The sequence below is a fragment of the Amphiura filiformis genome, chromosome 11, assembly GCF_039555335.1.
Source record: "Amphiura filiformis chromosome 11, Afil_fr2py, whole genome shotgun sequence".
Classification (NCBI taxonomy): Eukaryota; Metazoa; Echinodermata; class Ophiuroidea; order Amphilepidida; family Amphiuridae; genus Amphiura; species Amphiura filiformis.
The window spans coordinates 43,921,591-43,934,015 of NC_092638.1; the positions used below are offsets into that span (position 1 = coordinate 43,921,591).

Below are 12,425 nucleotides of genomic sequence, written 5' to 3' on the forward strand. Positions count from 1 at the left end.
TGAAGTATGATATTAACACATGATGCTATAATGTATCTACTTAAGATAACATGCACACAGGTTTCAGGTTTGTCTGGATATTGTTATAATAATTTTAGCTTCCATATTGTTATTCCTGTTCCAAAGTAGAAACTGAACTTCAATCAATAAATAAATATGGCAAATATTTGAAAAAAATATATACATCTCTTTCAAATAGCAAGAGTTGATTTCAAGCTAAAGATATCATCAATACTACATATCATTAAATGATTATTGTATGGTGCCCATCTTTTGTTTGTGCAAAATAATTTACTGGGTGGGAATTTTTGGGCAATGCAATGGGCAGGTTGAACTCGCATCCAGTTTAACTTGATATCCGAGGTAAATACCTCCGCTTATAATAAAAATAAAGTATCTTTAAGGGATCGGATAGCAACGTTTGCACGGTATTTTTGTGGGACATGAAAGCACATCAGACATATGAAATTGCATTCTGAATACGAGGAATGTCAAATAATTTTTTTTTTAATTCGCGATATAATACAAATTTTATGGCAAATTATTAACAAGAGCACCAATGGTGCTGTGGCTCTGTGCTTTTTTGAATGTGAAAGTAATTGCAGTCGAATGTGCAACAGGTGAAATCATATACATTGTATGTGCCAGATCACACACAATCATACATCTTGCTGGTTGGTAGCTATATCTTATTTGCAGAGCATAATACATCCATCAATAAGTTTCATATCCACATGAGGTTTTAGTAATTTGACCACAGATGACCCCTGAGTGACCTTGGATGACCCCAAAATGACATTCCAAAAATTTGGCTTGAAATGTTGACTGTACCCACCAAGTTTCATGCCCATGCGAGTTTTTAGCAACTTAACCTCAGATGACCCCTGGGTGACCTCGGATGACCCCGAAATGACCTTCCAAAAATTTGACTCTAAATGTTGACTGTACCCACAAAGTTTCATGCCCATACAACAGTTTTAGTAATTTGACCTCAGATGACCCCTTGGTGACCTCAGATGACCCCAAAATAACCGTCTGAAAATTTGACTCTAAATGTTGACTGTACCCACCAAGTTTCATGCCCATACGACAGTTTTTAGTAATTTGACCTCAGATGACCCCTTGGTGACCTTGGATGACCCCGAAATTACCTTCCGAAACTTTGACTCATAATGTTAAGTGTATCCATCAAGTTTCATGCTCATACGACAGTTTTTAGTAATTTGACCTCGGATGACCCCTAAGTGACCTCGGATGACCCCAAAATGACCGTCAGAAAATTTGACTCTAAATGTTAACTGTACCCACCAAGTTTCATGCCCATACGACAGTTTTTAGTAATTTGACCTTAGATGACCCCTGGATGACCTCGAGTGACCTTCACCCACTAACCAATACAAACTTGTTCTGTCTGGGGTCAAGATGCACCCGCCCACCAAGTTTGAAGAATGTGCGACCCCTAGTCTCCGAGAAAAAAGGTTTTTGCATATTATGCATAAATTATGCAAATTAGGTAGGTAATTACCATATTTTGCGCTGAAAATCGAATCAGGTCGAGATCCTCTGGTCATGCTACCCCCACCACGTTTCATCATCATAGGGCTTAGCATTCTTACGGATCCCCAGAAACAGCTTCACAAGGCGGATTTCTTCAGATTTCCAACCATTTTGTAGAAGCGTTCCGCATAAATTATGCAACTTAACAACTAAATGCGCATACATTTCGCCAAAAACTAATCAGGTGATCAGCAGGTGTGTATCATTCCTGTCACAAGGTTTCGTTACCATGCACCGCTATCAATTTGCGCTGATATTCGCATAAATTATGCAAATTAGCTATGTTAATTTGCATATTTTCACCGAAAACATACAATTACGGAGCAAACTTGGATACCCTTCCTACCACCAAGTAGCGTCCCCGTAGGTCTTACGGTTCCCCAGATACAGCTCCGGACAAACATTCGGACATCCCACCCCCACACACAGACGGAAATAGTGATTACTAAGTCCCATCCTGAACAAAGTTCAGAAATGAAATTTTATCAATTTGCGCTGATTTTTGCATAAATTATGCAAATTAGCTATGTTAATTTGCATTATTTTTCACCGAAAACATACAATTACGGAGCAAACTTAGATACCCTTCCTCCCACCAAGTAGCGTCCACGTACTGCGTAGGTCTTACAGTTTCCCAGATACAGCTCCAGACGGACACACGGACATCCACACCCCGGACAGACAGAAATACTGAGGCGAGACAAAAATGAAATTTTATAACAAATTTTTGTGACTTGAGATCATTTGCATTTTTTGTAAACACCAAAACTGTTCTGTCCTGACATGTCTGTTGTGTCATGTGTGTTGAACCCGGTCCAACCGAACAATCGTAAGTTCTGTTCGGATCTGGATCTGCCTGGTCTGGATGCTGTACTCCGATTAAGCAGGACTAGCCTACATCACATCAGTGTTTATTTCTGATAGATTTCACTTCATGATTTTTTCTTCAATTTCATCACTTACGAAAGTACAAAAGTAGACAATCTAGTAGTCAGTATAACCTCGGAGCAGTTCGTGTGAGACCTACGTACATGGAATAGTAGTACATGGCTTCCGAATTTGGAACTTCACATGTTCAACTTGTCATGCCGGTCGAGTCCCGCGTTTACAACTAAAATCAAACCACTTCTATATTAAGTCCATCGCTGAATTTTACAAATAACTTAAATAAACATCTTTATATATAATAAAAAAAATATTATGGTATGCTCGTAAATGCTTCGGAATGACATTTACCAGAAGCTCATGAGCTCAGAATGGTAAACAAACTAGCGTATTTTCACCTCGATTATGCACCGTAGCTCTCTGTGGTTGAGTTTGCAAGGTCAGTGGGTCAGTGAACTTAGTCTCCTATGCAGCCAGTTTGGTTACGCTCCCTCCACAAAAATGTTTGTGTGGAAGGGGCGGAACCAAACTGGCTGCTGTGGAGACTACTGCAAGAATCGATCAATCACACAAAACTGTTTGCTGATTGGTTCAGAAATGGTGATGTCATCAATCAAGAAAAACTAATCGATTTATTGGTTCAAAATAGCCTCATAGAAAAGTACGAAGTTTGTTGAGCATCGCAGCTTATCGGTAAAAACGTGACCTTTAACAAAAAAATCGGCACAGTGCTTTCGTACTGCACTTGCGCAAGCCAAATAGTCCCCCAGAAAAGTCATTTGTTCAGATTTATTCGGGGATTTATTCAAGATTCAGACATGTTCTTGACTATTTTTTGACATTCCTTACCTATCTCTTTATTTAAATTATAAAGAAATAGTGAAGAAAAGTTAAGAAGTAGTCAAATAATTTCTGATCTGAACTAAATCTTAAGAAATGTACCTCCATTGGTTTCCGTCTGTATTACGCATCTTAAATTATACAGACCAGAATAATCTCTAGCACACACAGGGAACCAAGATATAACTCGATTATCGTGACTATTTTGGTCTTTTTTACCCAAAAATAATACTTTTATCGCCTGAATTTCAATAAAATCTGGAGTGCAATCGATTCGAAAATAACTTAGCCAAACTTAGAAACGAAACTTAAGTCTTCATATCAGTCATTAAATGATCCTTAGCATAAAAAACCAACAGCGTATTGTGGCCTGAAAATGAATGCTAGTTAGTTGCATGACAAAGGCACTGATAAGCTCCGCTCAGAGCCAAAAATGTATATTTTTGACATTTAAAAGTCCTTAAAGTAAACTTAATCAATCTAATGAGATGTACTTAAGTGTATGTGGCTGGGAGGAAAAGCCGTCCATGGTTTGAAAAATTTTGACCTTTCGTATTGAAGATATACATGAATTTCCCCAATACACCAACATAATTTAGGTGTTTTGGGGAGAAAAATGTATATGTATCTTCAATACGAAAGGACAAAATTTACAAATGATGTACGGCTTTTTCTCTCAGCTACGTAAAATTTAAGTAAATATCATTAAATTTATAAAGTTTATTTCGAGGACTGTTTAATATCAAAAATATTTGCCATAAAATTTGTATTATATCGCGAATTAAAAAAAAAAAAATTCAAAATTATTTGATATGAGCAGGACATTCCTCGTATTCAGAATGTAATTGGGCATGTCTGACGTGCTCTCAGTTTCCACAAAAAATACTGTGCAAACGTTGTTATCCGATCCCTTAATGATTTCAAATTTGAGATTTCACATAATTGGTTTTACACCTGTTACGGTAATTTACATAATAATTGCACTGATTTAACCCAACACGTGTTTTGAAGAGGAAATATACAGATCTACGTGCATTTTGGTTACTAAAAAAAAGAACTAATATTTTGAGATTAATTTTTGTTATCAATTTCTGTCAAATGAAACACAGCTCAATCCTAATTATTTCATTTAGTACTAACTGGCAATAAATGTTAAATTCCACGAATTGGCCAAATTTATGAAGGGTCAAAAACGGGCATTTTAGGGTGTTTTATGTGCTTGCAAGTCTTAAGACTAATGTCAATTTATGCATTATAATTTTTGGAAAAGACATGTTTCATTCTTATAACCAATCATTTAATTAAAGTATCACAAAAAGCTGAACATTTGAGCAAAATTTTGACTTTAATTATTTTTGTGACGCGATTGTCCCAAAACATGCTGAAAATTAGACTTCTCCGTAGTCCACTTGCCCATTTTGCATACTCTGGTTATTACATAAGCATAAAACGCTGATTTGTATTACTTTGTGTGCAATTGATAGATTTTCACATCCTATCTTTTCAGTCACCGTACTCCCTCTGTTTGTTAGCTTCACTCGGGCTTTCGCAAATAAACTGGTAGATTCCAAAATTTTCAGTATTAAAGTGAGCCATTATGCAATGGCTCATGGATCCAATCTTTTCAGTCACCGTACTCCCTCTGTTTGTTAGCCTCACTAGGGCTTTCGCAAATAAACTGGTAGATTCCAAAAATTTTCAGTATTAAAGTGAGCCATTATGCAAGATATGTTGCATTCAATAACATAAGTATACTTTACTTTTACTGTCACTAATTATATAAACTCTTTAAGACCATTACTATTAATTATAATACACATCAGTATAATTTCGAGTTCCAACAGATGCGTTCAAAATTCGACTATGGCATAGGCCAAGTCTAGCTGAAAATCTTTATTTTTTCAAGAAATTAGTAAAACAGTGAGCTTTTTCTTTTATCTCAAGTTAGTACTAAATGAACGATAAGGATTGAGCTATGTTTCACTTGGCAGAACTTAATGTTTAATCCTAAAATTAGTGCTGTATTTTTCTGGAATAAGGAGTAGACATTGCGATTCTCATACGCCGTGAACGTACGCTTGTCTAACTATTCAAAACCACTCTCCCGTGACGGAGAAGTCATGTCAGTATTTAGTATTATACACGTACGCAATGAACGCGCAGAAATTCGAAGAATTTGTTCAGTTTACAATATAATGAAGACAATCAATGATATTGAATACACGAAGGAAATACCAACTATTAACTTCTATTTTGTTGGTAAGAAATCATTATAATAAAGAATCAGCGAGTTGTGAAAATTTGAGGTCATTCATACGCGCGGTATACGCGAGGATTGTTCATTGAGTTGTATATAAGACTCCCCGTACAACATTATTGCATCTTTGATACACACTTCTATAAAAGCCCGATTACACAATTTGAGCAACGTGACTATTTTCCCCACGAAAAAGTATAATTTTGATAATGACATTATATGCACGCAATGGTCCTTTATCTACAAAATATATTTTTGTTACAACCATAACATTAGGAAAGGTTTTGGTAGTTCATCTTACACTCGTTTTCTAAATGTATCCAACGTGAACGAACCATCGCGTACGTATTCGCTGTCGAAGTGACCAAATAATCGGATTAACTACCATAGCAATATATGAATACAATTTTTGAATATATCGTCCTGCACTATAAGCAGGTTGCACTGATCACCTGTGTGTGTCTGCAATCATAGATGGAATACAATACAGCTCTTTTCAAAGATACTAATCTTACAGGTGCAAGTTATCAGCATTTCTTTGACATCTATTGTTCAATGCATGTACCGCGTGAACGTTGTCGTGCAGGGTGATCTATATTCAAAAAGAGTATTCATCTATTGCTATGGTAGTTAATCTGATTATTACGTCACTTCGACAGCGAATAACACTGCTATTTGTCCGCCGCATATTTCGCATTGTAATAGGTCGGCTATTCGATTTTTTAAAAGGGAAAATGAAAGACAAAATTACAATTGTTATGGTAGAAAAATATGATAATATTATACAGATGGTTTTAAACACATTGAAATGTGACGTTTATGAATGAGGTTAATGACTGTGCATCAGTTTATGGTTGGGCAGTGTGAAAAATCTAAACATCAAAACAATTGATGCGCAGTCATTTTCTTAGCTATAAATAATATCAAATATCTACCTTTCATTTTTAAAACGCTAACTTTATTACAGCCACTTACCCAGCAAACACAAGAATGTTCTTAAAACGTCATAAACGTGTTATAAACACGTTTTGGTTATATTCAGAACGTTTTAATAATATTTGAATGTCGTGTTATATAAAGGTCGTGAAAGCATTTTTAAACCGTTTTATATGAAAAAGCACTAAATGTTTTCAAAATGTTATTGTACTTTTTTAGCAAACTTTTTTCAAAATATTTTGTCAACTCTATAACATTCTATTTAAATGTTTTGCATCAAATTTTCAGGAATATTTTTTTGGAATGTGATTAAAACGTTTTACACCATGTATATATAACCCGACAATAAAACGTTTTCTCCAAAACGGTTTGTGTTTGCTGGGTATAGTTGATATTACATATTATTATATAAACACTTCCAATATAAATATAAAATAGATTTCCTCTACTCTATGCAATCCATGACGACACGGCTGCTAAGTCGACGTTCCCACCGCACAAAATAACACCTACATTCTTCAGATTGGATCCTTCTTTTTTAAACTGATCCGATAAAACAGCTGCCACGCCAACTCCTGCAGAAGGCTCAATACACAATTTCATTGTGTTCCACACCAGCTTGGTTGCCTCCTGAAAATACAATGAAAACATGATACAAGAAAGGCACAAGGCGTGTCAGAGTAGTCATGGTCGTTCAAACCCCCCTCCAAAAAAAATCAATTTTCATTGTCTATAGATTAGAGGATTAATGAAAAATTTAATCTTGCAGATTTGAATGGGTACAGAATGCAAAACATGCACTTTCAAAAATTGCTTAATGTATTGTGGTTCTTGAGATATACGTGTCGTTTTATGAAGATGTTTCGTTTTAACACTCTTTGCATCTGAACTCAAGACCCACCAGACCTACAAAGTGTAACTGTTAATATTTGAATTATTCGTCAAGCCCTCAAAACAACCACAATAGTTTCGCTAGAGCTCATTACTATTCACAGGATACCACGATTCCACAAATTCAGCCTTTTAACAAATAAACAATATTTTGACTATAAAGTTTAAGGAATTTGATGATATACATGTTTGGCATTTGCAGAATTAAAAGAGTAATGATAAGTTGTTATCTTTTTTCATTTGAATACCTTTATTTCATCTTCACCGACGACTATGACGTCATCAACTAGATCTTTTATGATTGGCCAAGCGACTGGTCCCATGTTGATCTTTAACCCATCGGCAACTGTATCCGGATACTTCGGAAGGGGTAATCTTGTTCCTGCGTGGAACGATTGATAACAGTCGTCTGCAAGCTTAGGCTCGGCAGCTATGACTTTGATACCGGGTTGAAGCGACTGCAATAAGCACAAAAATGTCATAAGAGGTTGCGTCGATATTATTTAGCAAAACTTAACCCTAACCGTGCGCTGTTCGTGCCTGCATCCCACGTGGTGTGACAACGCAATCGCTCTAAGTGACATATCGGCACGGTTTCGCTGGCCAGCGAAGCCCAACACCCATGACAAAGTGTCGCCGACCCAGTGCTTGGCATGCGAGGGGTCTCAGGTTCGAATCCCACCCAGAGCAAACAACTTCTTTCTTTGTTCTCTCTCTTTATTCCTTCCTTATTTCCCTTCCCGTCGCCAAAAAGCCGTAAGGGTTAGTATCTAATATGTGGCTTTTCAAAATTATAACCGTCTCGACGACATATTCACCTTGACTTTCAGTTCAGCAACTTCATGCAGACGCACTTGGAGCCCGAGTGTTAAAAGCCAATGATTTCAAACACATCATTCCCTAACTCACGACTTTTACTTGTATTACCTTTATCATGTAGGCCTATATTACAAACATGCATATTATTTGAGGCATTTAAAGTAAAAACATAAAAAAAATATTGAATCAGTAACTCGACCGGTTTGACGTGTAGTTGCATAGGTTCGAATCTCAAAATTCTAGCCATGACCAGATACTTTTTTCATATTTGAAACTACCTAGATCCTGGTTTTCAAAGCAAATATACATTTGAAGCAACCAGACCCTTTATGGAATGCCTGTCATTTTTTTAGCAAGGTGTGGGGTAATGTATTTGTGGTGTGAACCAATATAGTAGTCACACAGTTTAACACCATCTATAATTGCATTCATTAAGGAAATTGTATATCAATTTAAAAGGGCACACAACTATAATATGTTGTAGCTTACCTTAGCAGCAACACAAATACCAGCCAACATTCCCCCACCGCCGATCGGTACCACTATTGCATCCAAGGGATTGTTGTTCTCATCCGATACCTGATCAAGGAGAAATTATAGATGTTTTAAGAATATCAGTGGGGGGTACAAATTTCGTAATGTAGGCCCTACCGACGGAAATATTTGTTCCCGACGGTGTGTGCAAACTTTTCAACGACAAAAAAATGTTCAACCCACTTTTTATGTACTAGCCTATTAACTTATAAACAGGCAGATTGTGGCAATATTTACTTTGTTTCTTATGGATGGCGGAAACCTTCTAAGGGACCGTTCACAAACACTTGTTAGGGGGCCTGATGCAAAAAGGGGGGGCCCTGAATTTTTTTTGACCCTCCTAAGGGGGGGGGCCTGAAAAATGACCACAAATTTTCCTAGAAAAATTGAGTTTATATGCTTTACTATGGGGTTGACCCATAATTTTCATGTCAAAAAGGGGGGGCCCTGAAATTTTCGAGGTCTGTAAAGGGGGGCCCCGAAAAATTTTCGCGATAAAATTTGTTTGCATCAGGCCCCCCTTACAAGTGTTTGTGAACGGTCCCTAAATACGCCTAAGATAATACGCCTAACCTTAGACGTCTACGATTGCATCTTAGACGTCTAAGATTGCATCTTAGACGTCTAAGATTGCATCTTAGACGTCTAAGGTTAGGCGTATTATTTTAGGCGTATTTAGAAGGTTTCCGCCATCCATAGTTTCTTCACCATGTGCATGCAGTGCATACAAAATTGTCTATTGTTTACCTAATTAAATTTTTGCCAAGGCCTGTCGTGTATCGACGGCCTAAATGAAGGGGGGGGGGGGGCATCGGCACTGGTTACGACACTGAGAATAATGGCATTGCACCTCAAACTTATAGTTTGAATTTGACGATTTATAGTATAATATATAAGAATAAGATGAAATAATTATGATACCCGGAGGTGATAGCACTTTCAACAGCACCTGTCGACACCTATGACGTGCAGTGTTTTTTTCACTCTTCTGACAGTTATAAATTAGCAGATTCTTTTCACGATTTTAATCAATATTATGTCCTAATTGTCATCATTCAATATCTACTATATAGGCCTATTACCTGTTCAAGTAGTTCTGATGCTATAGTTCCTTGTCCAGCTATGACGTCATAATGTTGTGACGACGGAATATAAACAGCACCATTTGTTTCCACAATTTTATCCTTTTGAGCTTCACGATCCTTGTTAACATGTTAAAAGAAATAATATTAAGTGCATGAAAGGTATAACGCGTATACAGTTGTTTAAAAATCAAATTACACCGTGAAGTATTACCCTTTTTCAGAGGAAAGTTCCGACTCAAATTCCGAGGGGGGGGGCGGAGAACTCACTCAACTTGAATTTTTTGAAGGGGTGTGCCCAGGATGTGTGCGACGCAGCGCGGTCCCCGAACTTTGGGAATTAAAAAAGAACTTACATTTTGGTAGGGTGTGCGTCGCGCTTAATTTCTTTCTGCAACCATAATGGGCCGCAATATACCACTAGCCGCATAGTCCGAGGTAAGGTTCATTATTGATCGGAATTTATATACGGTAAGTTTATAAACTAGTCATAGAATATCGTGTGTATGCGCTTTATTCCGTAATACACTTCTAGTGCCCGTTTCTATTCATCGTTATGTATTCTTCTCCCGTGCATTATTTTTGCGAACTACCCTTCATTTTTTTTTTTTTTTTTTTTTTTTGTAGACAGCTGATTTTATTAAAAGTTTCTTACTACATAATACTGCCACTAATCAGTGACCTTAATGTACATTTACATGCATTTGATTAATGACATAGGCATTAACAGAGAGTTATAAGAGGATTGGAAAAAAGCAACACTTTAAATAAAAACTAATCAATGCAGAGCAAAAAGGGAACAGAGCACCAAAATGTAGCGAATAGAGCCCAATGTTGACAACCCCGGGTTGACAACTACTGGATTACGACTCAAATTTAGTAGGCCTATCAAACACACAATCAACACTGAGCTCCACCCGTCTCACCCGCTGTCCCGCTCCCTCTCACTCAACATTAAGCAATTTTTACTATTTTTTTTTTTAAATTAAGAGTGAAGCGAGTTTACAATGGTTAAAATACACAGGGATTAGATTTTTATCATGCCATTAACAGTTGCCAGGATTGCCACCTTTTATTAAACTTTTGTAACTGTAAGCTACATTTTGCTTGGTATTTCAAAACATTGTAATAACATTTAACTTCCTTTTAAAACATCGAAATTTGGTCGTTTTTCTGTCATCTTTACTTTATACAAATGAAGTTTTGCAATAGTCAAAATCAGTGTTAAAATAAAATCATGTGTTGATCCAAAAAGAATTAATTGAGGGGCTATAGCTAGATCTATTAAGCTTCTCTTTTATCCAATCTTTAAAGTTATCCCAAAAGTTTCTAGAAATAGTGCAATCCACAAAGAGATGCTTGATTGTTTCCGGATTTGTCTTACAAAATGTACATAAGTCATCATTTCTCGTGTTCATTTTCAACAACAAAGTGTTTGTGCCTATGATACTCTGATTAATTCTATATTGAAACCATCTCATTTTAATATCAGTAGAAAATTTAAAATTTAAGGTACATATTTTTTTCCAATCATCATTGTCCATTCCAAATTCCGTTTGCCACTTACTCATTTTATTCTTCATCTTTGATCCAATAGAAATATCATAGAACACTTTGCACCCTTTTCGTTGCTTAAAAAGTAATTCCATATTATATGACTGAAAAGGCGAGGCTAGTTTGGAGCCTATAGTGCCATTGTAATTAAAGTTTGATTGAATTGCCCTGACAATACCATTGTATTCCAAGAAATTGGTCTTCACTTTATAAAGTTTTGTAAATTCTGCACTAGACAAAAAAGATCCGTTTACTTTTAAAAGATCATTTATAAACAGCACACCCTTTTCTTCCAATGGGCATAACAAACTGATTTACCACCAATCTTTATTTTATCGTTCCACCACAAGTATTGTTTTGCAATACGATTGAAATCCAGATTATTATAATTTACAATGTTTATAAGCGAGGACCAAGAAAGCAGAGTATCATACCAGAACTTGTTATCGATCATGTTTTTCATGTCATTAAGGCCGTACTACACCCATATATTGGTTTGATTGGTCTAAAAAAATATTTTTTCATTTATAGCTAGGCGATATATGCACGGATCATGTGAAATAAAAATAATTATGAAAAAACTTTGTAAAAGTGTGTCTTTTCACCCATTTGTCTTAAAGTTGACTGGTTGGTAAGGACGCTTATTTTTTAGCGATCCACTTTTTACGTCTGTGACAGGCGGCGTAGGAAGCGCAACACGTGACGTACGAGGCTGGCGAAGATACACTGACAGCCCCATTCAAACTACACGGTTAGCAATTACAAATAGAAAATTATCATACTTGCAGTGGGGTACTTTGTCGTACCCCGACGGTTTTAAAGTAAGATAATTTTGCTTTGACACCACATAACAAATTTAGAATTCTTTGTGACGATTTCATGATTATGTGTTAAATCTAATGGCGACCTCAAAATTGGCGATATCGTTTCCATCACCGCCTGGTCTGTGATGTCAGCGGATGTCACTCTCCATAGGGATGGGCGATACCAGCTTTTGTCGATTGTCTATCTAGAGCAGTCAGGGGGTGGCGGCCGAATTTTTAGAAAAAATAAAATAAAATTTAAAAAAT

At 36.5% G+C, this 12,425-nt stretch overlaps 1 protein-coding gene across 3 annotated transcripts in view; it reads right to left on the reverse strand.

Annotated features, from left to right (window-relative positions):
* Positions 1 to 3,717: 3,717 nt before the first annotated feature.
* Positions 3,718 to 12,425, reverse strand: part of LOC140164880 (serine racemase-like) — a 58,311-nt gene continuing 49,603 nt past the window's right edge. For all 3 annotated transcript variants that reach the window (XM_072188258.1, XM_072188259.1, XM_072188257.1), the window contains 4 exons: positions 9,802 to 9,921; positions 8,675 to 8,764; positions 7,615 to 7,824; positions 3,718 to 7,105 (listed from right to left, as the gene is read on the reverse strand). In XM_072188258.1, coding sequence (XP_072044359.1) covers positions 6,926 to 7,105; positions 7,615 to 7,824; positions 8,675 to 8,764; positions 9,802 to 9,921 — 600 coding nt within the window. In that variant the 3' untranslated portion in view covers positions 3,718 to 6,925. The remainder of the gene's footprint in view (positions 7,106 to 7,614; positions 7,825 to 8,674; positions 8,765 to 9,801; positions 9,922 to 12,425) is intronic.